We start from the raw sequence: 25813 nt of genomic DNA on the forward strand, positions 1-25813 counted from the left end.
GGCCCTGCCCTCCAGAAACTTCGCCTGGAGGGAGAGAGCACATTTGTACACTCATTCAACAGCTACTGCTGGGCACTTGCTCTGTGCCGGCGCAGCACAGAGGAGCATAAAGGAGCGCCGTGGGGACCCTGCAGTCCTCACGCCCAGTGAGTGGTGTGGCAGAGCTCCGAGTGCAGGGAGGAGTTATCAGCTGGAGTGGTCAGGGGTCAGGGAGCAGAGGTGGGACTGGAGTCAGCTTGGGAGACAGGGTCAGACGAGGGATGGGGCCTTTTCATAAGAGGCACAGCCTGTGGGCAGGGAAAGTAACCAGAGGTGTGGACTTGAGGACGGCCGGGCATAAACCAGAGAGCAATCCTGAGAGGGAAGATGGGTTGGCCAGACATTGGGCAGGTTTTAGGGACCCCTGGATTTGACTATGGGAGGGGGTCCCTCGTGACGCCTCCGCCAGCAGTTTCGCTGCTTGAGTGAGTGCACAGCCCGCTGGTTCAGTCGGCGAAGTCAAAAAGGCATTTGGGAGGATTGGGAGACCAGGCTCAAAGGAAGTGCTGGTTGAGCAACAGGAGACTGTAGCCAGCTCAGCACACGGAGCAAGAGATAGCCCAGAGTGGAGAGAGAGGATGGACTTGGGGGCCCCTCCCACACTTGTCTCTTCAACAGTCACCAGACGCCCAGGGGAGTCACTGCCAGGCTGTTACGTGACAAGGTGAGCACACCTAGCCCCTGTCTGCATGGAGACAGCCATAAAAATATGGAAGCAACCTAAGTGTCCATTGACAGAGGAATGGATTAAGAAGATGTGGTACATATATACAATGGAATATTACTCAGCCATAAAAAAGAATGAAGTAATGCCACTTGCAGCAACATGGATGGACTTAGAGATTATCATACTGAGTGAAGTAAGTCAGAAAGAGAAAGACAAATAGCATACGCTATCACTTACATGTGGAATCTAAAAAAATAGCACAAACGAACTTATTTACAAAACAGAATCAGACTCATAGACATAGAAAACAAATTTATGGTTACCAAAGGGGAAGCGGCAGAGGGATAAATTGGGAGTGTGGGATTAACAGAGGCACAGTACTATATATAAAATAAACAACAAGGGCTTACTGTATAGCACAGGGAACTGTATTCAATATCTTGTAACAAACTATAATGGGAAAGAATTGAAAAAGAATATAGATATATATATGTATAAACAAGTCACTTAGCTGTACACCTGAAACAAGCACAATATTGTTCATCAACGATACTTTAAAAAAAGAAAAGAAAAGAGAGGAAGGTAGGAAGTTCAGAAGAGTGGAGTATGCTCTGGGGGTTCCCCTCTCTTACGGGCTCGTCCCTAAGCAAGGGAGGGGGGCCGACAGAACCCCTCGTGGGGAGACCGGGAGTATCTGCAGTAGGGAGAGACTGACAGTTTACTTCTCAGTGCTTACTGAGCCCCCAGACTCACAGGCCACCCGACCACTGCCGGAGCTGGGGAGGAGAACTCTCTGGTGTCTTACTTCCCTGTCATTTGGGAGAGTAGAGGCTGAAGGTGCCTCTGCCCTCGTCCTGGGGTGACAGAAGGTGGATGCAGGCTGGAGCTGCCCAAGGTTCCCAGGAGAACAGCCTCTGGGTAAATGCCCCTGCACCCGCTGGCTGGGTAAGGATGCATGAGGTTTCCATGCATCAAGAGCACATCATGGAGGGACTTCCCCGGCGGTCCGGTGGTTAAGACTCCGAGCTTCCACGGCAGGGGGTGTGGGTTCGATCCCTGGTTGGGGAACTAAGATCCCACAAGCCGTGCAGCCAAAAAATGAATTAAAAAAAATTTTTTTTTTTTTTGAAGAGCGCATGTGGAGCTCAGCGCAAGTAAGCTAGCTTGAAGGGACCCTGCCCCAAACAGCTGTCTGCTCAGGTGAAGGGATACCTGGCAGAAAGAGGCTATGGGGCATCTCCAAAGGCAGGAGCTGAAAAAGCAAGAGGCGCCACCCGTATTCAGCTGGGAAATGTATTGCTCAGATCCAAGTGGGTAAGGGAGCATTTGGGAAGAAACCAGAAGACATCCCGTGCCAAAGAGCCATAACACCTGCCATAACAGAGAGCACTTAAGGACAGTTTGCAATAGCACAAATTACTGAAGACTTTTTACCCCTTTTCCTCTAATCCCCCTGCTCTGTGCTCCAAACCGGTAGGAGCCAGCAGGAATGGGGAATGATGGGAGAAGTGGAGTGGGAAGCAAGGCGGAAGCAGAGAAAAAGAACAGCCCCACTTCTCCACCTCCATCTCCCCTGCAGGGGCTCAGACAGGGCCCAAGCAGGTGGAGAGCAGGTAAACTCGCTTTGGGGGAAGGAAGAGAGAGCCCTGGTTTTTAGCCTTTGCTGATGTCCATGGTGTAAATACTCTCGTCGGCCAATTTCCAGCTACAGTGGTTTCATAGCCAGATCCCAAGATTCCTATTTAACCACTGGTTCTGCAAGCTGGTACCTGCTGGCTTCAGCGAAGGAGTTGAAGGCGGTGCTGAGAAAAAATACAGCTCTGCTAGTTTGTATCCTTCAACAAAACAATTACAAGGAGTGGAAGGGAAGAGTATAAGGTTTATACTCCCCTGGAAAGTATCATGTCGACTCCCTTAGAAGAAGGAAGCTGCTCAAACAGAGTTTTGCTTGTTTATAGCTCTTAAACAGATCTTTTTTTCCCCTTCCGACTCTAGAGGGAAAACACTACACCAGGTTGAATAATACTACACTGTTGGGTATGGAGAACCTCTCCTAAGCAAAACCCCAAAGGCGAAATCACCAAGATTCGTTCATAGGATGACATAAAATTATTAAAATTGTAAATAAACAAATTGAGGAAATGAGTTTAAAAAGACCAAAAAACCCAACTGCCACTTTTGAAGAGCCTGGGGCAAAAGCAGGAGGTCGGGAGCAAAAAGCAGGGGGCTGCGCATGCGCCCTGCACACACCACCACCCGAGGGGCGGGCGAAACACCTAAGCCACACCCCTGGCCCGACCCCTGGACACACCCCTACCCTCACCCCATATAAGGAAAAAGCTTGCCCCCTCTCGGGGAGCGAGCAAACAAGGGAACCTGCTGTTTGTTCTCACTCCCCAGCCGCAGCAGGGGCCCCAATAAAGCCTTGCCTGAGTTTTCGGTCTGGCCTCTGATCAATTTCTACTGTTTGGGGAAGGCCAAGAACCCTGGTTGGTAACACACGTTTGCAAGGCCAGGATTATGGCAGGATTATGCTTCTGTTGGGGGTCCCTGAAGTTTATTCACATAATGTGCAAATGGTCCCTTCATTAAAGGATTGGTACGATGCCATCTGCTTTCTACTGGGACTCCGCCGATATTTTATATATGAGACACTCTTACAAAGCAGTAAAGGAAGGGTGGGGAACACCAAAAGAAAACAGGAAGGTGTCAATTCACAGAAAAAGTATATAAATGGGAAATAAATATATGTATTTAAAAATTCAGCCTCACAGCAGTGTAAAGCAACTACTCCAATTGAAAGAAAGAAAGAAAGAAAGAAAGAAAGAAAGAAAGAAAGAAAGAAAGAAAGAAAGAAAGAAAGAAAGAAAGAAAGAAAGAAAGAAAGAAAGAAAGAAAGAAGGAAGGAAAGAAAGAAAGAAGAAGAAAGAAAGAAAGGAAGAAACTTTAGTCCGAGGTGGGGGGGGAATAAAAAAATAAAATAAAAGAGTCTCTAGTTAAAAAAAAAAAATTCAGCCTCATTGGTAATTATAAGATGCAAACTGAAACAACAGGGAGATACTATTAATCACCTATCAAACTGAAAATATTGCGAAGAATGCTACAAGGCAAGAAGAAACAGACATTCTTAGATGAGGACAGAAAAATAATTTGGTGCACCTTTTCCATAAAGCAATTCTGTATTATGTAAAAGTGAATTGAAAATATGTGCAGACTTTGGCTCCAAAATTCTGCCCAAGAATTTATCTCAAGAAAGAGCTGGGACTTCCAGGTGGCACAGTCGTTAAGAATCCACCTGCCAACGCAGGGGACACGGGTTCAATCCCTGGTTCAGGAAGATCCCACATACCACGGAGCAACTAAGCCCATGCACCACAACTACTGAGCCCACAAGCCACAACTATTGAACCCACACGCCTAGAACCCATGCTCTGTAACAAGAGAAGCCACAGCAATGAGAAGCCTATGCACTGCAATAAACAATAGCCCCCTCTTGCCGCAACTAGAGAAAGCCCGCGCACAGCAATGAAGACCCAACGCAGCCAAAAATCAACCAATAAAATTAATTAATTGATTGATTTTTTTAAAAAGAAAGAGCTTACAGTAGTGCACAGCATTTGTGACAAGGATATTCACTGCAGCATTTTATATGATAATGAAAACTTTGAAACAATCTAAATAGTCAGCAATCAGACTGGCTACATCGAGATACAGTCCCTTTCCCAAAATGAAGATTAAAAATGACTGTTGAAATGTTGATAATTATGAATGCTGGGTGATAAGGAACGGAATTCATTATACCACTCACTCTAGTTGCATGTTTTTGTGTACATTTAAAATACTTCCTCAATAAAAAACTTCTGAAAGTTGGAAATAACTATTTAGAAAGTACTTAGCATTACGGATCAAGAGTCTTAAAAATAGTCCTTTTCATTGACCTAGTAATTATTTATCCGGGAATGTAGCCTAAGGAAACAAAGCTTAGGTATAAAGATGTTCTTTATGGCATTATTTATAATCATTTGACACGTTCAAAGCACCTAAACGTTTGACTCCACGGGAGTGACTAAATAAATTACGGTCTCATTTGATGAACTATTACACCTCACTGAAATAATATTGACAAAGAGCTTGTAATAACAAACTGTGCATTTGCAAAGTCAGTTGCAAAATCATTGTGGGTTCTGTAAGTCACAGAATATTACAGGCTCAAAGACCTTGGAGCTCAACTGGCCTGGCATTCTGCACGTGAGAGATGTTCACACACACACACACACACACACACACACACACACACACACACACACACACACACACACACACACACACACACACACACACACACACACACACACACACCTCCAAGCCCTGCTACCTCCTCCAAGCCCACACTCGCGTTCCTTCTGATGGTGCCAGTGCCACAGCCTCCAGCCTCCATACCTCCTCCTCCCTCCCCATCTCCCTCCTTCCTGATCTTGCCTCTCAAAAGCCCAAGGAACTAGTTTGCGATAGCAAAGGCCTCCTCAGTGGCCGCTTCCCTTGGTTAAATTCCTTTGGTGAGAGTTGTCTGGTGCATCTGAGGTACAGTAGAGGTGATCCATTCTCGCCCGGGGCATACATTGATTTAAAATTAGAAGTAGGGGCTTCCCTGGTGGCGCAGTGGTTGACAGTCCGCCTGCCGATGCAGGGGACATAGGTTCGTGTCCCGTTCTGGGAAGATCCCACATGCTGCGGAGCGGCTGGGCCCGTGAGCCATGGCCGCTGAGCCTGCGCGTCCGGAGCCTGTGCTCCGCAACGGGAGAGGCCGCAGCAGTGAGAGGCCCAGTGAGAGGCCCACGTACCGAAAAATAAACAAACAAACAAGTAAATAAATAAATAAAATTAGAAGTAGGAGCCCAAAGGCAGAAAACACCATCTTTGCCCAAGAGAATTTAAAGGAGGAGCAAAGATCTTAGGGCATTTGGAAAGAAGCTTCTCTACTAGGGGTTCAGGGACCTCCTTGGTGCTGGAATGAATTCCTCTAGTTCAGTTTCTTCCAGACCTTGGTATGTGGATTCCAGGCCTGGCAGAACTTGTCACCCCTGTTTATAGAAGTGGTGAGGCCCAGGGACATCAAATTGGCACTCAAGGTCATCCAACGTGGGCTGCAGCAGGAGGCTGGGATCAAAGGGGCCTCCGTGTTTCCAGGCCCATCACTGAAGCCTCGCTCCCCACAAGGAAGAATGCCGGTTGGCGGGCCCAGCAGATGCAAAGCAGGCCAGATGTCCCTGGAATTCCTGACATTCCAGGAGGGCAGCCCTCCTTGCGGCCCCAACTCCAGGCCTCAGATTTGTGGGCTCAGAAACTTCACCCTGGCAACTTCGGCAGACTTCTCTGGAGGAAAAAAAAAATTGCTCTGAGTGTGCTAGGGCACTGTGCACTAAGATCTAAAACTCCTGCAAGGGGGCTGCTCAGGTCCAGGGTTTGACAGAACTTGAGTGATGGCTCATTGATAGGCTTCAATCAATTCAACAAGATCTAGGGAGAGTTTACCACGTGGCCCCAGCTGCCAGCTCAGATTTCCCCAGATGCTGGGCCGAGTGCAGAGGGCCCCGGAGTTTCTGGCCTATGACACTTGGATGAGACCTGAAATCTGCCCCCCGGAAATTTCAGCGTCCTACCAAACAGCACAGTCAGCCTGCAGTCCATCCTGGACTAGGGCAGCTCTGCCCCTAGTCATTTTCAGGGTGACGCCACGTGACCTAAGCGTGAAGGTCCTCAACAATGCAAGCATCTGGGAGCGTGGTGCCGAGGAGGTGGGAGCAGTGGATGTTCCCGCCTGAACAGAAGCAGACCCACTCTGCTCTTGCATACGCTGCACTGGGCAGATGGCCATTCTTCTGGAACAATCTCTGCAGCCCATGCAGACTTCTATCCCATCCCCCTCCTTAGGCTGTGGTGCTCCAGTGAACAGAGCACTGCCTCCAGAGGGGAAGGATGCCATTCCTTCCTTGCTAGCAGTGACCTTGGGCCAGAGGCTTAACCCTACGAGTCTCTGTTTAATCATCTAAAAAGACAAACAAGGGCTTCCCTGGTGGCACAGCGGTTAAGAATCCGCCTGCCAATGCAGGGGACACGGGTTTGAGCCCTGGTCCAGGAAGATCCCACATGCCACGGAGCAACTAAGCCCGTGCGCCACAACTACTGAGCCCGTGCTCCGCAACGAGAGAGGCCACCACAATGAGAAGTCCATGCACCCTGCTCGCCACAGCTAGAGAAAACCCAGGTGCAGCAACAAAGACCCAACACAGCCAAAAATATAAGGAAATAAAATGAATAAACTTATAAAAAAGAAAAATACAATAACAGTTAACACATACAGAATGCTGTGTTGAGCACTTCACGTGGATTCACGCATTTATCCTCACAACACGTCTATGAGGCAGGAACTTTTATTAGTGCCCATAGCCTTAAGCAAGCTTAGATGATGTGCCCAAGATGATCCAGCTCCTAAAGTGCAGGACCTGGCAGTGCAACTCCAAAGCTGTGCTCTAACGGCCTCACACTAACAGCTAACGAACTGCAACCTTGCAGGGCTACGGAGAGTAAATGAAATAAAGTATGTCAAGAGCCTGCACACAGTGGACGCTCAATGAACGGAAAGGGACATCGAGCATCTTTTAATGCCATTTGTAAACACCAGGAGGGCAGGGGCTTTACTGCCTTGTTCGCCTTCACCCCCACCACCGGCTCAATTCCTGGATCTTGTAGGTGTTCAGTAGGTACATACGTGGCGAGGGGGTGTGCAATGAGGCCAGGTGGACAGGAGCAGCCGTCTTCCCAGGCAGAGCCCCACGACCTGAGTTCAAATGCTGGCTTTGACACTTCCTAGTGGTGCGACCGCGGAAGAAATGCTTAACTTCTCTGTGCTTCAGTTTCCCTGTGTGTAAAATGGGGATGATGCTATAGTATCGACTGCACAGGGCTGCTAGGAGGATGACGTAAATTAATTTACGTAGAACAGGACACACAGAGCAGATAATCTTTTAGGTTTCAAACAGAAATCCAGAGAGAGAGGCATATGCAGATGTTCACAAATATTTGGCAAGCACAGATTGAGTGATCTGTTCATTAAAATAATAGCTGAAGAACTCTGCCCGAAGGGTGGGTGGCAAAGTCAGAGCTTCAAGCAATGTGGATGCCGCGAAGCATGCTGGTCTCTGCTGCCCCCTAGTGGGCATATCCCTTAACTTTTTTTAAATTAATGAATAAATGAAAATTTCTATATTTATTTTGGTTTGTTTTTCTTTTCATTTTATATTGGCGTATAGCTGATTAATAATTTTGTGATAGTTTCAGGTGCACAGCCATACATATACATGTATCCATTCTCCCCCAGACTCCCCTTCCATCCAGGCCGCCACATAACACTGAGCTGAGTTCCCTGTGCTATATACAGTAGGTCCTCGTTGGTTATCCGTTTTAAATATAGCAGTGTGTACATGTCAATCCCAAACTCCCTAACTATCCCTTCCTTCCCCCCTTCCCCCCCGGTAACCATTCGTTCATTCTCTAAGTCTGTATGTCCGTTTCTGTTCTGTAAATAAGTTCATTTGTATCGTTTTAGATTCCGCATATAGGGGATATCATGATATTTCTCTTTCTCTGTCTGACTTACTTCACTCAATATGACAGTCTCTAGGTCCATCCATGTTGCTGCAAATGGCATTATTTCATTCTTTTTTATGGCTGAGTAATATTCCATTGTATATATGTACCACATTTTCTTTATGCATTCCTTTGTCAATGGACATGTCGATGGTGTCCCTTAATTTTTGACTTGATTTTCTTTCACAGGAAGATGTTAATGGTCTCTTCAGGGGGACCCCTGCTCTAGAGGGTTCCGGCCAAATCACCCTCCCCAGCTGTGCCTTGGTTCTCTGGACGGTGAGGTGGAAAGAATGAACATTTCTAATTTCTACTTCGCCTGATAGGGGTTTTATGAAACAGGCAGAGCACTGGCTGGTTCTGTGATCAGAGGTGAACCCCCTCCCCCTCCCATTTCACCTGTGAACAGGAACCGTCCACACCTCCAAGGCAGAGCAGGTGCAAGGTTCACACAAGGTGGATAATAATGGGAGGCTGGTGGAAGCTCTCAAGTCCAAAACGTGTTTGTTGTAGTCATTACCATCCACATCTTCCTCCTCTGCTCCCCAGATGAGTTCAGCCAGGCCTGTTCTTCAGGTCTTTCCTCCCAGATGTGCACCCTCAAGGACCCCCAAGTGAAGAGCCCAAGCTTTGGCTACTGTCAAGGCCCCTCCGCTTCAAGCCCTGGCCTCACCCAGCCTGGTCAACAAGGTACCTCGCAGCAGCATCACAGGAAAACATTTTTTTCATCAGCTTTCAGTCAAAGGGTTAATTTTTATGCTCAATGAGGAGCACACACATTACAAAAATTGGAGATGAAAAAAAAAACTGGAGTGGGCAAAGATGCCCTCCTTGAGCAAACTTGAGTCAGGTTCCTCTGAAGCCTCATCTCAACTAGGCCTCAACCTTGGCCTGCTGAGCCCTGTTTAGCAAAGAATCCTCCCAGGTCAGGTTAATCCTCCCCCGCCTTGAAAACTCAGCCTCGGGCCAGTCTGGTAAGAATCCAGTGAGGCCAGGTTAGCAAGCGTCCCCCTACCCTTGACAGCTAATCTAATTTTCCATCCACGGACCCTCTCACTCTGCTCTTTGACTAACTGCATTCAGAGTTGAATTCAATCTCTTTCCCCTTTTGCAACAGTGGTAAATAAAATCTTCCTTGCCAATTTTAACAAGTGTCTAGTACAAAATTTTTCTTTAACACAGTCCACCAAGAGACTGAGAAGCATGCAAATTAAAATAAATTAACATTTTATACCTCGAACTATGCCTGGCATGTAGGTGATCAATAAATACTTCTGAATGAATAAATACATTAATGAATTAAAAATAATGCCCAATTCTAGTGAGTTTTTGGCAGAATGGATGGGTCTGCTCATATACTGCTGGTGACCGTGCAAACTGATATAATCCTTTTGGAAGTAAAATGACAACGTATAATAAAAACGTGTCCTTTGTTCCAGTAATCTTGAAAACAATACTAAAGGAGTCATCTTAAGGCAGAAGAGAAACTAATTTCAATGAAATTGACAATTGTGGGTCACTAAAAAGAACCCAAATATTCAACAATATAGGAAGAGGTCAAGAGAGTGGCGATACAGCACAGAACGAGGGTCCTGACATCTTTGCTTTGTTTCATACCCTGTTTAGACAGATAAAAACAGAGAATAAAAAAACTTAGGAGATCAGACCAGTTGCAGAAACTTCTTCAAAGCAGCTCTAGTGAAAAGCTCATTAAGGATCTAGAGCTCCCAGAATCCAGGAACAAGCAGAATAATCAAGACCCAGGAGGTCAGAAACTCAGGGCAAGTCCAGAAATTTCACCAACAGAAGCTCTGAACCCTTCACTCTAGTTGTCCCACTGTTGATGACTCAGCTACCAAATCATTCAATCTCTGGCCGAGAGGATCTGATTTGCCAACCGGGTGTGTGCCCAGGGTGAGGTCTGCACCTCTGGTCCAAGTGACTGTGACCATCCAAGGTGGGTGGGATAGGGGAGTAGGGTCACTCCTGCGAACAGGGAAGCCTTGGGATGAAGCAGACACTCCTGGAAGGGGATGCGGATGAGACACAGATTAGACTCACGCCCGTGTAAGTAGCAGAGCCACGTCTGACACTGCAGTCTGGCCCAACTTTCTCTGCAGGAAAAGGATGGGACTGTTACACAGCCAGTGAAGTGTTAAACGTGAAGCCCATATAGCAACAGGGAAACGGCATTATGATACAAGGCTAAGTGGAAAAAGCCAAAAATAAAATTCTGCTTCTGCTATGATGACAACAATGTGATTACAAAGTTCAGAGATAATAACCTGAAAGGAAGCTTGGTCAAATGAACAAGGCTTGAATAGCTGGGAGGCTGTTGTAGGTGGGTGAATTTCTTTCTTTCATGGAGATCTTGTAACATCTGTACAATAAGGCTTTCAAGTCTTATTCTGAAAGCACAAACCTGGTAAGTCAGGGAATATTAACTCTTAAAACATGAAGAGGGCTTCCCTGGTGGCACAGTGGTTGAGAGTCCGCCTGCCGATGCAAGGGACACGGGTTCGTGCCCCGGTCCGGGAAGATCCCACATGCCGCGGGGCGGCTGGGCCCGTGAGCCATGGCCGCTGAGCCTGCGCGTCCAGAGCCTGTGCTCCGCAACGGGAGAGGCCACAACAGTGAGAGGCCCGCGTACCGCAAAAAAAAAACCAAAAAGAAACCATGAAGAAATACTACTTAAAGACCACTGGTTTAAGACCTTAGATTCGACCCTATACCTGCATAGCCTCACTGTCTCACCCTCATCTTTGCTCTGACTGCTCCTGTCTTTAACATTTTCATGTTTTCATCATCGTTTCTTTTTTTAACATTAACTTGATTTTTTAAATACACAATTAAATATTATTTCTCTTTACTGAGTTTTGTGATGCCCCTTACATCACGTGCCTGTAGCGAGTGCTTCACTGCCCATGCCTAGCCCTGCCCTGGCCAAAAGCAGCATTTGGCATGGCCTTTCCTCCTTCTACAGGGGCGGGAGAAACATGGTTATTAGGTAGAGAGGAACACTCCAGCCTGACCCTCCCAGAGGGCAGCCAGGGCTCCGAGGTCCATTGCTAATCAGAGGGACTCTCTGAAGGCTGGACAGGAAACCTTCTAGGAAGAGTGTTACCCACCCCCACACCCGACCCCACCAAGGTCTAGGACATTTGGTAAAAATCACAGGACAGCACAGCCTACTCATCAAGCAAGGCCACACAGCCTGAGCCCCCTCCCTTTCCTGTTAGGTTATAGAAAAGCTGAGAAAAAGCAATACTCAGGCCATGAATTGCAGCTCCAGGAAAACAAACAATGCTCAGATAAGGAGGGAAGGGAGTCAGGAGAATTCACCAAAGATAGATGGTCTAGGCCAAGGTCTGGGAAAGGCTGTGTCTACAAAGCATGAACAAGAGGGGAAAAAACAAAGACGTGGTATCTATCCAAACATGCTGCAATTAGAAAACAACCACCACAAAAGAATATATGTACAAATACAGAAAAATATTCTATTCTGGAAAAAAATATAACACAAGGTGTAAATCAACTATACTTCAATAAAATTTAAGAAAATGAATAAAAAGAAAACATGAAAAAAATGAGATACAAAAACAAAGTTGGAAGTTTCTTGAAGAAAAGCAAACAAACAAACAAAATCCACAAGGTACAGCGTCTCCATTTGGACTTCCTGAATTCACAGAATTTAACAAAAACTTGGTTTCTAATAAAAACAGCTCAAAAACAGAACGAGATTTTAAAAAAACTCATTTTAGGGGCTTCCCTGGTGGCACAGTGGTTGAGAGTCCGCCTGCCGATGCAGGGGACATGGGTTCATGCCCTGGTCCGGGAAGATCCCACATGCTGCGGAGCGGCTGGGCCCGTGAGCCATGGCCGCTGAGCCTGCGCGTCCGGAGCCTGTGCTCCGCAACGGGAGAGGCCACAGCAGTGAGACATCCGCGTACCACAAAAAAAAAAAAAAAAAAAAAAACTCATTTCAGAGCTAAGAAAAAAACTGGTGCCCAAAACACCAACACAAAACTGAAAATAAGTTAACAATAGAAGATAATTTTTTTTCACATGATGGGGAAAAAACCACCTAAATTGCAGTTGGAAATGACACACCATATTCTACGAGAATAACAAAAGATTTTGAAAAATCTTTTTAGCAAAAGTACTGAATGACAGGAATGAGGCAGGATCCCCAGGATCTGATCGAAAAAGCAGTTGCTTCTAAGAGGAAAGATAAGACTGGCCTCAGACCGCTCCAATGGAGCAATGGATGTGTTACCCAACTTGTCAGTGTACAAATAACACTCTTAAAGAAGAATCAGGAGACGGAAGGAAGTTTGAGAATTCCTCCACCTTGATGAGGGATTAATACATACTAAGTTGGTTTAATTTAAAAAGAGGGGGCTTCCCTGGTGGCGCAGTGGTTGAGAGTCCGCCTGCAGCTGCACGGGACACGGGTTCGTGCCCCGGTCCAGGAAGATCCCACATGCCGCGGAGCGGCTGGGCCCGTGAGCCATGGCCGCTGAGCCTGCGCGTCCGGAGCCTGTGCTCCGCAACGGGAGAGGCCACAACGGTGAGAGGCCCGCGTACCGCAAAAAGAAAAATAAATAAAAAGAAAAAGAGGTTTAACATTATAAAGGAAACAAGTACTAAAAACCACAACCTAAAGTATCAAAAACTAGGGGGGTGGAAGGATGTCTAATTATTAAGTTCTCATGTTTCATAGTTTACAGTCAAAGATGTCATGTGTATGTATTAAATCAAGAGGCATGAAAACAAACATGAAAAAGTAAAAACCCTGGTGGTCCAGTGGCTAAGACTTCACGCTCCCAGTGCAGGGGGCATGGGTTCGATCCCTGGTCGGGGAACTAAGATCCCACATGCCGCACAGCGCGGACAAAAAAAATAAAAAAATTTAAAAAGTAAGAATGAATTTATATATGTGCATGTGTATATGTATCATACACCCCCCGCCCCTCCCTTAAACATGACATTTCTCTTGTTCATGAATCTGCAGATTGGGCGTGGCTTTTCTGCTTCCTGCATGGCTGGGCCAGCATTTGAAGGCTCACTTGCTCACCTGTCTGCGCCTGGGCTGGGATGACTCCTAGCTGGGGCTGGTACAGGTGGGGCTCTCTGAGCATCTCTCTCTCTGTGTGGCTCCTATATGTGGCCTCTCCACTAGGGTGGCTTCAGGGTAGCCAATGAAGATGTGGTTTTCACGTCTATTAAATTGGCAAGTGTAATGCCCAGTGCTGGCCAGGATTTGAGGTCTACTGTTAGCAAAGCTAAGTTAACAAAACCACATTGGAGGGTCATTTGGCAGTCTACATGGGAAGGTTAAAATTTGCTTCTTCTAGCAATTCCACTGCTAGGAATTTGCCCCTCAGATATAAACACAAGTTTACCAAAATAGTTGGTAATATCTGTTAAAATGTCCAGTGCAGCACTGTACCTACTAGTGAGACCCTGAAAACTCAACGTGCATCAGCAGGGACTGTGCAGGGGAACCGTGGGTCAGACCTCACCACCACCCAGCTCATCCTGCGCCACCTTCAAGCAAGGCCTGAACTACTGAAAGACCCTCCCAACTTGCCCCTCACACCAACCACTGCCCGCTTCCAATCAATTCTCTGGTGTAGCCAGTGCAACTCAGATTACCACTTGAATCCACCCCACAGCTAAAATCCTTCAGTCCTCCAGAATCTCTAGCAGACCCTGTGCACCCCACACACATGCTACAGTTCCAGCTTTCATCCTCATTCCTGGAACGTACAAGGTCTAGGGCTTCCCGGGGGAATGGGGGGAGGACAGCCAGGGAGACAGGAGTCAGGACAGCAGGCATTAGCTTTGTCGCCTGGTAAGGTAGTTCTGTACCTTAACAGCTGGCTTGCAGAGGTGGATTTTCTAAGTGAATGGGCCCCTCTCACATAGGAATCTTCCAAATAAATCTTCACTTTCATAATTCTTATTCATAAAGGTGTACTGTTTCTTTAAGAGATCCCAGAGACTTGTATAAGCTCTCGACCCCCATAAAACCTCCATAACTCACCTGTCCAGCCTGGTCCTGTGCTGTGCCCCAGCCTCTTCATTGGCCTTCCCGCTGTCCCTCCTCTGTTCCGTCTAACCACAGGGCCTTTGCATGGACTGTTTCCTCTGCCTAGATTACTCCCTCCTCCTGCCTCAGAGAGGTCCCCTCTGACTATCCCAAGATTCCTCCACTTCTTGGCACTGTACTTCTTACCTATTTCAACGATTGCCATTTCACTTTGTATAGGATTAGTATTTGTCTTTCCCCACCAAATCACTGTTTCACGATGGCAGGGGCTATATCCACACTGTTGCTGGCATCTAGTGGTGCTCAGAATGTAACAGAAGCTTAGTCAATACAGGCTGATGTGGCCGCATATCCCATAGGAAGCAATGAGACAGACGTGTACACTGTGACACGGAAAGCCAGCTAAGTGGAAACACAAGGTCCTGGGCAGGGTGGAGAGTGTGCGCCCTTCTGTTTAATGAAGACAAGCATCCAGTCAGGACGGCTGCCCTGTATACGAGGCCAGCGCGACGACAGATGACAGAAACCCAACAAATCGCTCAAGTAAAAACTGAAAAAACCCAGGGACAGGACTGGTTTCAGACGAGGCCGGATGCAGGGGCTTAGGCGATACCACCAGGACTCGGCTCTCTCCCTGCTTCTCCCCACTGCATCCTCAGACAGCCCTCCCCTGGAGGGGGCAAGAGGGTGACAGCAGCTCCAGCCTCACTTCCCTGGGTTCAGATTGTATGAGAAACACAGAACGCCTCTTCCTGACGTGGCTCAAGCAAACTCACCCTGGGATTAATTCCTCCCTGGAGTGGGGGGCCTGCAGGGCAAACATCCCCCTACAGCACAGAACAGAAAACAAAGAGGGTGTGGATCACTGTGGGGAGATCTGAATAGTTACCAAAAGAAGGGGAAATAGAGGCTGTAAGGCCAAAACAAATACATATCACTGTAAACCAGTAAGTGTACCTTTCTTTTTTTTTGAAAATAAATTAACAGTAGCTTCCACTGGGACAAGGCAGTGGTAGCAGGGGAGGCCAAGGCTTTTTGCTTTGTACCATTCTTTAACGATGAAGTTTTCTAACCGTGTGCATGCTGTTTTTAATTTGTTAAAATCACAATGGAAGCCTTTTTGAACAAATGATTTTAGTTCTTAAAAATGACACCTGTGTATAAATTCCGTAACTCTTAGAGTAGGCTCTGACGTATGACAGCAACATTAGACAGTAACAGGTAGCACATCATATTAGTACCATACAAAAACACCACAATTTTAGGCACTTTATCAAAGAAAAATGTTTAGAAGTGAATGAGGTTATTGAGTCTTCTGCTACGCTCTGCAAAGAACTCTGCTCATGCCTGATTTACACCCTTGAAAATCATCACATGAAATGGAACACACAACTCTCAACACCAGCATTACTCTTTCCTAAATAAAGTTCTATTCTGACAGAACCCCTGGACTTACAGACTACATAAAACCTGACAGATACCAAGAGTTCTCTATAACTGACAAGAGGAATTCAAGTCCAAGAAACTCAAAGCGAATACTTAGGATTCCCAAGTTGCATTATTTTCTGTTCTCTGCATTTTCTGCACAGATTTGGGATTTACGCATCCTGGTGTCCTGATTGTATATTTAGATACGTGCAGTGCTCCCGTGGAGCGTTTCTAATCTCACAGTAATGAAGTGATGTCTGTGGCATGGAGAGCCTGATTCAATTTAGTCAGGAGTCTTAAGTTGGTCTGATGAGAACCTGGTATCCTTTCAGTTAACAGAAATAAAAAGCATGGATACAGCAGGCTGCCGGATAAGAGCAGGTGCAGCGAAGGGAGCGGTGCCACAGTCCGGCCAGAGACTCCCCACATTTATGGGGAAAAGCGACACCGCCAGCTTTCCATTTAAAGTGATTTTATAGTAATCGTGAATTTCTCAGTGTCCCATGTTAATTACAAAACCTCTGTCTTCTGACTTGAAGCCTTTTAAACAGTAATTCTTACACTGACCAGAAACTGGTCACATGGCAGACCTTTGCCAGCAGAGAACTCATGGCTGTGTGGTTTCCCACGCCCACCCCCGGCCCACGCGCCCTGGCTGAGCTCCCCGCGCTCCGCTGCAGAACCCGCAGCTGCCCCGCTACAGCTCTTCTCTTTTACTCCCAGCTCGATTGCCTTCCTTCGAAGCCTGAGGTTTCGGCTCTCCCCCCTCCTTCTTTTTGCCTTTCTCTTGCTTGGTTTTATTTTTCTCTTTGCTTCCTCTTCCTTTGCCAGGGTACACCTGTCCCTCCAGAGTTACATCGGCACACCTGTCTTGACTGACCAAGAAGTCCTTGATCTCCCAGGCGTAGCTGCCGTCACGCAGCATGAAGATGGCACGGTCTGACCCCACGATGAACCTTGACAGAGAGACGGGACCACAGTCAGCTCACTGCTAGTACAGGACTAATGGGTCAGAGAGGCCCTGTGGCACTTAACCGAGAAATCTTTTTTCAAATTCTACATGAATACAGAACTAAACATTCTATTTTCGAAGGTCTGACAGTCACTGTTTGAAAATACTAGCTGGCTGAACCATTTAACACCTCGGCTCAGATCAAAACAAAGGAGAACCTGCGGGGAGGGGGTGTGCGGTAGACGTGGCTGCTCGCGTGAAGGGCGGGATTAGGAAGAAGGCCTCGGGAGGCTGCAGACGGGGCTCAGGGCCTCTGCTGGGCAGCAACAGGGAGGCTGCCATTTGGGTCCGTTTTACATTCTGAAGGGCCCAGCTAAGCTTGCATCTGACAGAAGGCCTCTGCTGATAAAGGCTGAAAAACACCAGTTTAGATCAGGTCACAAGAGGCCCATGAAGGCTCAGGAGGATGCTCGGCTACTGGACAGAAACCCTAACCCTGGAAGTTAAAGCAAGCATCCAAGCACGTCCCCACTCACCAGGCCCCAAGGAGCAGGGAGGAACAGAATGGAGCCTGGGTGGACGGATGGACCACTAGTGTGGCCAGTGGGCACAATCCTTCTGTTCCCGAGGGGCTACACCTATGACACCACCCTTCCGTTTGTAACGCCCCACCACTTCAGAGATCGGTGAGAGCTCTGGACCAGTAACCACCACAGCACTGATTTGTTCCCCTAAGTGTCTACTTAAGCTAACAAAAGCATTCTGCCGGGCTTCCCTGGTGGCGCAGTGGTTGAGAGTCCGCCTGCCGATGCAGGGGACACGGGTTCGTGCCCCGGTCCGGGAAGATCCCACATGCCGCGGAGCGGCTGGGCCCGTGAGCCATGGCCACTGGGCCTGCGCATCCGGAGCCTGTGCTCCGCAACGGGAGAGGCCACAACAGTGAGAGGCCCGCGTACCACAAAAAACACACAAAAAACAAACAAACAAAAAAAGCATTCTGCCATCCTAGACACTCTCTGAGTACTCTTTCATTCCTTTTACATTTCCCGAACTAAGATATTTGAAGACCCTAAATTTCAGAACTGTTTTTGGGGAAGAAAAAGGAAATTCCTTAAAATTGCATCTTAGGAGTATATTGACCTCTGACAACTGGGCTCCTTCACTTTAAAGTAACAGTCTGCTCCAAGCTTATGTGTAAACATAGCTACACAGAAAAGCATTCTCTGAGGCGCAGAGACTTCTAAAGGAAGAGGCACACTACTGTCAAACGGTAACTAATTTGCCCCCCACAGAGGCTAAGCTATACAGCTTCTTACTCAGATAAAAGAAAAGTTAAAGACCCAAAGATAAATAGCTTTAGGATCAAATGAGATATGAAAACAAACAAATAAATAAACTTACTGGCTTTGACCAAAAATGAATGCTCTTCTTCAAAGACAGAAGAAAAGGTAAATAAATAAATGTAAAAGAAGACAGACTAGATAGGAAAGGTCCAGAGCCCTTATAAGTACTGCCAGGAAGGATATGCCATTACACAGACACAGAAAAAGCTCCAGCACAGCCCCCATCTTCTCGGCAAGGCTGTTGCTGCTTTACCTCTGGACGTCGTAGTTGGCGTTGAAGAGACTGCCCTGCCAGAGGCTCGTGATCTCCTCCGTCTCCTTCTCCGTGGGGCTTCCTGATACAGTGACGAACATCATGAGCGTCTTGCCCTTCTTTGTCATCTTCAATATGCTCTCAGGCTTGCCCGGGTCTATCTGTGAGAAGTCTATAGGTGCAGAGGGTCTTTTGTGCTCTGGGAGATCTCCTTCTTCTATGTCGTCATCTTTCTATAAGGATGGAGGAAAAAAAGCATCAGACAAAGTATGCATTTCAACTGGCAAAGGCAAGAACATCTGCGTATGATGTCAGGTGCAGGTTTATGATCTAAATAATAACAGAAAGAAGTAAACCCAGGGGATTCCCTCCTCCACTTGACTTTCAAGCAAAGGCTAAATTTTAGGCAGCACTCATCACTCCAGGTCACCAGTCACAGAGAACCCCATGTGATGGGTTTCTAAAGTTTTTTCACCCTCAAAGAATCTACCCAATATGGTAGACTATAAGAACGGCCACATTCGGGTTTGGTCATACAATTAAATACTACACAGCAATGAAGAAAAACAAATACTGATACATGCAACCAATCTCAAAAATACTATACTGACTGACAGAGCCGGGCACAAAAATCAGACACGTTATACAATTCGTTTATTTGAAATTCAAGAACAGGTAAAATTAATCCAGGATGACAGAAGTGAGAACAGTGGCTGCCTCTCGGGGAGAGGGTTACAAGGTGGGACTGACTGAGAAGGGACACAAGGGTACTTTCTGGGGTGTGGGAATGCTCTGTATTTTCACAGAGGTGTGGATAACTTAACAGATGTATCCATTTGTCAAAACTCATGAATTTTCACTGAATACTGAAAATCTGCACTTCATGTACATCAATTCCACCTAAAAAATAAGAACCATAAACAAATATTCAGTTCTAGGTAGTAGGTTTGGTTGTTGCAGTGGTGTAAGCTAGCAATTCTGAACCACAATCTGAATTCTAGGCTTGAGCAAAGGAGTAACTGTATTGAGGCTAATGAGAGCCAGGTTCTTCCCTTTGGGGAAGGGAGCTACAAATACAGAAGGGGGAAGAATGCACCTGAGGTATTGGGCTGGCATTGGAGGCAGCAGAAGGAACTTATGATTTTTGATAGACAGATAGATAATAATATTTAAAAGAACCAGGATTCCGCAGAGAAAAGGCTAATTCCAGCAAAGAAAACAGAAGATGAGTCTGGAATATCTTCTTGTATCAGAAAGTGAGAAAGTGCTCGGAGAATTATGGGATGTGTCAGAATGACACAGAAGCCAACATGAAACAGAGCTCATGGGCCTAATCTGGAATAATCTGAAAATCAAAATAATGACAGAATGATTTATAACTCCCAAATAAAATAAGAACCACTGAATCCAGACCCAAATAAACAAGTGAGTTAATTGCTAATGGTAGAATGCCAACCAATAAATAGAAGATAAATGAATTAAAACCACGTAAAAGAACCTGTGTTCATTGGAGAAAAGGCTACTCCCAGCAGCAAAAAGAAATGCAGGGACTTCCCTGGTGGCGCAGTGGTTAAGAACCCGCCTGCCAATGCAGGGGACACGGGTTCGAGCCCTGGTCCAGGAAGATCCCTCATGCCGCGGAGCAACTAAGCCCGTGCGCCACAACTACTGAGCCTGCACTCTAGAGCCCGCAAGCCACAACTACTGAAGCCCTTGCGCCTAGAGCCCGTGCGCTGCAACAAGAGAAGCCACCGCAATGAGAAGTCTGCACACCGCAACGAAGAGTAGCCCCCGCTCGCCACAACTAGAGAAAGCCCGTGCGCAGCAACAAACACCTAACGCAGCCAAAAAAAAAAAAGGAAGTGCAGTACTGCTCGATGTTATCACACGGATGATCCCTGACAACATTATGTAAGTGAAAGGAGCCAGACACAAAAGACTACATACACATTGTATGATTCTACTTATGTGAAATGTCCAGAGCAGACAAATCTATGGAGACAGAAAGTAGATTAGAGGCTGCCTAGGGCTGGCTGGAGGGCTGGGAGGAACTCAGGGAGGGGTGACCAAGACTACGGAGTTGCTTTTTGGGGTGATGCAAATGTTCCAAAATTGACTGTGGTGATGGCTGCACAACTCTTTGAATATTCTAAAAACCATTGAAATGTACACTTTAAATGTGAACTATATGGCATGTGAATTATATCTCAATAAAGCTGTTATCAAAAAAAAGAAAAAAAATCACACGAAAAAACCCAACCTAAAATGAAACAAAAAGCCCCTATACACTACTTGGGCCTCTTGACAAATCACTGAAGGGCCAAGGCTTAAGACACCAACAATAATGCACTGCAGTAAACATATTTTTAATAAAAGATGAGAATGAAAGAATTCTGAAGCAGTGTTTGAAGGCGATCCGTATTTGTATCAGAGCTAGGATCTGACTTCAGACCTGACTAACCTGTGTGGCCTTGGACAAGACTCCATAATCCTCGAGGCCCGTTTCCTCGTCAGGAAGAGGAAAAGCAGAACTAGGTGATCTCCAAGGCCCTAGCAGCATGGCGCCAGCCTTTTCCTCAGCTCTGCCACCCTCTCAGCTGACCCACTTCTTCCTCATTTTGCTCTGAAAGAGCTGCTGGTGACCTGTAGGCAGGAGCATGGGCTTCACGGTCACAGGGACCTGGGCTCGGCTCCAGGTCCCAGCCCTATAGCTGTGGCCTTGGAGAAGTGGAAAATCACTTTCCTCACCTATAATGGGGGCGGAGGATAGTGACGGTATCCCCCTCCTAAGTTTGTTTGGGGAATTTAATGACACAAAGGCGAGTAGTAAATACTTAATACATGTTGCCTAATACCACCTGGCCCTCTGTAACCTGGCCTCCAGCCGACTATGGAAATCACCCTCTCAAAGTACACAGGAGCTCCCGGTGGCCAAATTCACAGGCTGTTTCTGACTGTATTCTCTTCTATTTCTCCATAACATCTGTTACGGTTGCGTTAAAATACTTCGAGATGTCTAGTTGGTTCAATTACCTAGAATATTTTTATTTTTCAAGCTGATCCTATTAATGGTCATAACATTAACTCAGTAGGTCACAAGCACCATTTCTTTTCCATGAAAATATAATTAAATAATCATTAGTCTAGTGCATACAGCAAAGGTACGGATCGTTTCAAGAACCTTTAATTTCCATTTTATATGTTTGAGGGTGAGTTTTGGTTAAAAAAGGAAAAGAAAACCAGTACACTAGTTGCAAGCAATTGTCCAGGTCTATTCTTAGTTCCACTGCTTCCCTGAGTAAGCTTACCTGTTCTATCACTTTCTCTAAACTGAAAGCAATCAAACGCTTAACCCCAAGCAGGGCTGGGGTGGGGGGACGACCAAGCGGCCCTCCCCACACCCTACCCAGGCTTGTCTCCAGGCCAGTCTTGCATTTCTGACCGGCTTCACCACTTCTCCACTGCTGTTTGTCAAATTTAACAGCTACAGAGCTGAACTCCCTTTTCCTGTAAATCCTTTTCTTTCTCCCAGGGTCCCTGATAATAATACCAGCTACCATCTACTGTGTAGCTACTGTGTCTCGGGCATTTGTTATTCCCCACCTCAGGACAATTCTGCAAGATCCCCATTGAACAGAGAAGTGGATGAGGCTCTGAGAAGGTAAGTAACTTACTCGAGGCCACAGGCTTGAAGGGGCTGATGCTGAAGTACAAACTCACAGTCTGGCTCTGGATCCCTCCCCACCTGCCCCTCTGCAGCACCTGGTTACAGTAATGTAAGAAGGAATCACCTTCGGTTTTCCTATACCAACCAGGACTCAGCAGTAGTTGCAACGCGGTGGAAGTGGAAGGAGTTCTCCCCTTCCTGCCCCACTCCACACCTGAGGCAGGCCTCTCACTGCAGGGATGATGTTCACACTAGCAGAGGAGTGGGGGAAGAATTCAGGGATTGCCACCAGGGGAGGAAGCACTGCTTCCTTCAAAAAAGCAACCAGAGATGGATCTGCTCTCCCACAGAAAAAAATAACTGCTACTGCGGAAGGGCGCTCAGGCTTGCAGAGTATCTGCAAACATTAGCTCATTTCATCTGCAAGGAACCCTGCGAAGTGGGATGTTATCTGGCTTTACGGATAAGGAAAATGAGGATCAGACAGTTACCAAGGGTTAAGGCTGAGTTCAAAACCTCTGTCCTTTCACTACATTATCCTTGTCACCTTCCTGGTTATGCAGTCAATCAACTGCCAAGTCGAGTTAAGAGCATAAAATCTCTCACATTTCCTTCTCCCTTCTAATCCATTACTGCAGCTTCTAGCTTAACCCAGGTCCTCCTCATCCCCCTTCGTTTGCACTCTGTTCACCAATCTGTATGGCAGTGTAGTAAAATGGTTAAAAGAACAAGCTTTAAAGTCAAGTGACCGAATGTGAAATTAATTTGCTGTGTGCCTTTGGGCAAGTTACTTAACCTCTCTGTGCCTCAATATCATCTAGAAAACAGAGATAAGTACCACCCTCCACAAACAGGTAAGGGGATTAAATGAGATAAGAGTGTTTAGCCTTGTTAGCTAATGAACACTCAATAAACATTAGGTTGTCTCTGCCTTCAGAGTCTCTCCCTGCCCATCCATCTTAAACTTTGCTGACCGATTAATTTTCCTGAATTTTAACCCTAAGCATGATATTCCACTATTCAAAAACATTCGGACAGCTGAAACAACCACTCTAGGGCATACTCTGAAGCCTTTTAAAAATATTACAAGGACTATGCAGTAACCTGCGGAAATGCTTAATATATAGCAAAAGAAAAAAAGAACAGCAGAAAATTCCATTGATGCTATGCTTTCAGCTGTAAAAACTATGTCTGAATACAGAAGGGGAACCAAAAGACTACACACATGTTTTGGGATGAAGTTATGGATGATTAAACATGCCAGTATTATAACATTTGGGTAACACAACTTTTCAAACTCATCAGGGACTACATTTTCCCTTCTAAATAAAGTCCAAACCCCACAGGATTCAAGGCCTAGCAAGGCCTGGTTCTCACTAACCTTTCCATCCTTACCTCTCACTATGTGGCTTCAGAAAGTCTGTTCCAGCCAACCTAAGCAATTTATTATATCAGCGTAGCTAACAGTTAGAGCTGCACTATTCTAGGTTCTTTCCAAGTTTTCTCAGTTAATCCTCACAACAACTCTGAGGTGGGTACTAACACCTCTGTTTTGCAGGTGAGGAAACTAAAGTCCAGAGAGGCTCTTTACCAGTCCAGATTTCCAAGCTGAAGTGGTTTGAACCCAGGAAGTCTAACTCCACAGCCTGGGCTATTAATATTTACAGCATTGGGCTTCCCTGGTGGCGCAGTGGTTGAGAGTCCGCCTGCCGATGCAGGGGACACGGGTTCGTGCCCGGGTCCGGGAAGATCCCACATGCCGCGGAGTGGCTGGGCCCGTGAGCCATGGCCGCTGAGCCTGCGCGTCCGGAGCCTGTGCTCCGCAACGGGAGAGGCCACAACAGAGAGAGGCCCGCGTACCGCCAAAAAAATAAATAAATAAAAAAATATATATATACATAAATATATATATAAATATATAAAAAATATAAATATATATATAAATATAAAAAAATATATATATATATTTTTTTACAGCATTCTGCCCAGTCCCCTCACGTCCCATCCACCTCAGCTCACCTCAGCTCATGCTGCTCGGTTAGTAATGCCATTCTCCCACATTCCCTGGTCTACCTAAAACACCATTTCCTTCCTGAAACCCTTTGAGATTCCCACAGCACTTTCTTTTTATAGCACTCAGCCATTTCTACTGTGTACTGCAGTTATTTTTACTGTTAACTGCTATTCCTGATGGTTGGATCCCTTGTACACCTCTGCAGCACCCTTTTTTGTCTTGCTCAGGGTCTGAGTGTTTCCAGGCTAGGATTTCTGCACGAGATGCGATTCTCACTTTGGTGGATCAAAAACTGCACTTGCCAGAATCCAAAAAGAGACTGGGAGATTGCAAGGGAGATGGAAAGTGGGGAAGGAACTGCTGCACCAAGTTCCTTTTTCCTTAGTGGTTGGCAAACACCCAGATCGACCCTGAGCTTTCCTTCAGCTGCAGGTCAACATGAAAACTGCTTTCTTCCAGTCAAACGCATCAGATGGTACTTTAAACTCATGTCTGAAAGCCTCTATCCAATACAAACACACACAGATAACCACAAAATAACAAAACATCAGTGTTGAAAGAAATCATCCAGTAAAATTTCATTCTGCACATAAGGAACCAGAGGTCTAGAGTGGAGATCCACTTGCCCAAGGTTACACAGTGAACAGAACCCAAGCTTCTGACTCTAGATCGCCAGCTGTGCAAATGAACCAGGACAAGACACCCACCTCTGGATGCGAAAGAGGCAGCAACGTGGTTTTGGTTAGTCAACCTTACCTAAAAAGGTTATTATCCACTCCCTGTAATTACACACTCCAGTGCATTCAAGTAACAAATCAGAAAACTGACTCTCACAGAAGCAAATCATTGCTCCCTTAAGCGAATAATGTGAGCTCCATGAGAGAGCGCCACTAGCCTCTGCTACCGCCTCCCACCCCGCTCCCCCCTCAAATTAAAGCCACTCACAAAATTACAAAAACTCGCAGCAGGGACATATAACCAAAATGGGCACTCTGAATTCCTACTAATTTAGAACACGGGAGAACTATGAAAGCTGAAACGGCCCTCTTGAAAGATAATCCTCACCATGCCCCTCTCCCATCCACTCGCCCCATTCTTCAGGAGTGTAATGGAAAAGGTCTCCCTCCCCACTAGCAGGGCGCACTGACCACGGGGAGCAACGCGGCGGCGACCGGGGCACTGAAGGCAAAGTAGGGCTGAATAGGGAGAGGCTGACCCGTGACTGGAGTGGCCCGGGGAATGTTGGAAGAGGACACTGGGATGAATGTCCTGGGACGGGGGTCAGCAGGGTGATCGGGGGTCAGCGGAGGCACTGAAGATTAGCGGTGGCTGGAGTGGGTCAGTAAGGGCTCGAGGCATGCGTAGAGAGGAGGTTAGTGGGTCGGAAGATTCCAAGACTGAGGTCTAAAGGGTCCCAAGACGGAGGAGGTGAGAGGTCACTGGGAAGGGGCCCGGCACAGAGAAGAGCCTGGAGGGTGTGCGCGCGCCGCGGACCTCCCACTGTTCCAAAAGACGAGCCATGTCCGCGTCATTGTAGTCGCGAATATCCTTCTTCTTCTTCCGGAGAGGTGGGGTGGCCTCGCCGGGCGTCTCGGCTGGGCCCTCAGCGGCGAAGGCCCTCAGCGGCAGCAGCAGGAGCAGCAGCAGTTCAGAGGCACAGAGAAGGACCACGGCGGCACGGGCCCACCCGGAGGCCGCCATCTTCGTCGCGCCGCGCCGCGCCGCGCCGCCGCGAGGACGGGACCTGC

At 46.8% G+C, this 25813-nt stretch overlaps 1 protein-coding gene across 1 annotated transcript; it reads right to left on the bottom strand.

The window, feature by feature from the left end:
* Positions 1-15522: 15522 nt before the first annotated feature.
* On the bottom strand, positions 15523-25813 carry MESD (mesoderm development LRP chaperone). Its single transcript, XM_060157378.1, has 3 exons — positions 25560-25813; positions 18385-18617; positions 15523-16792 (listed from the first exon to the last, which is right to left on the bottom strand). Exons 1-3 carry the CDS (start codon positions 25764-25766, stop codon positions 16534-16536), a joined length of 699 nt encoding a protein of 232 aa, XP_060013361.1. The 5' UTR covers positions 25767-25813; the 3' UTR covers positions 15523-16533.

This window comes from Lagenorhynchus albirostris, chromosome 1 (assembly GCF_949774975.1).
Source record: "Lagenorhynchus albirostris chromosome 1, mLagAlb1.1, whole genome shotgun sequence".
Classification (NCBI taxonomy): Eukaryota; Metazoa; Chordata; class Mammalia; order Artiodactyla; family Delphinidae; genus Lagenorhynchus; species Lagenorhynchus albirostris.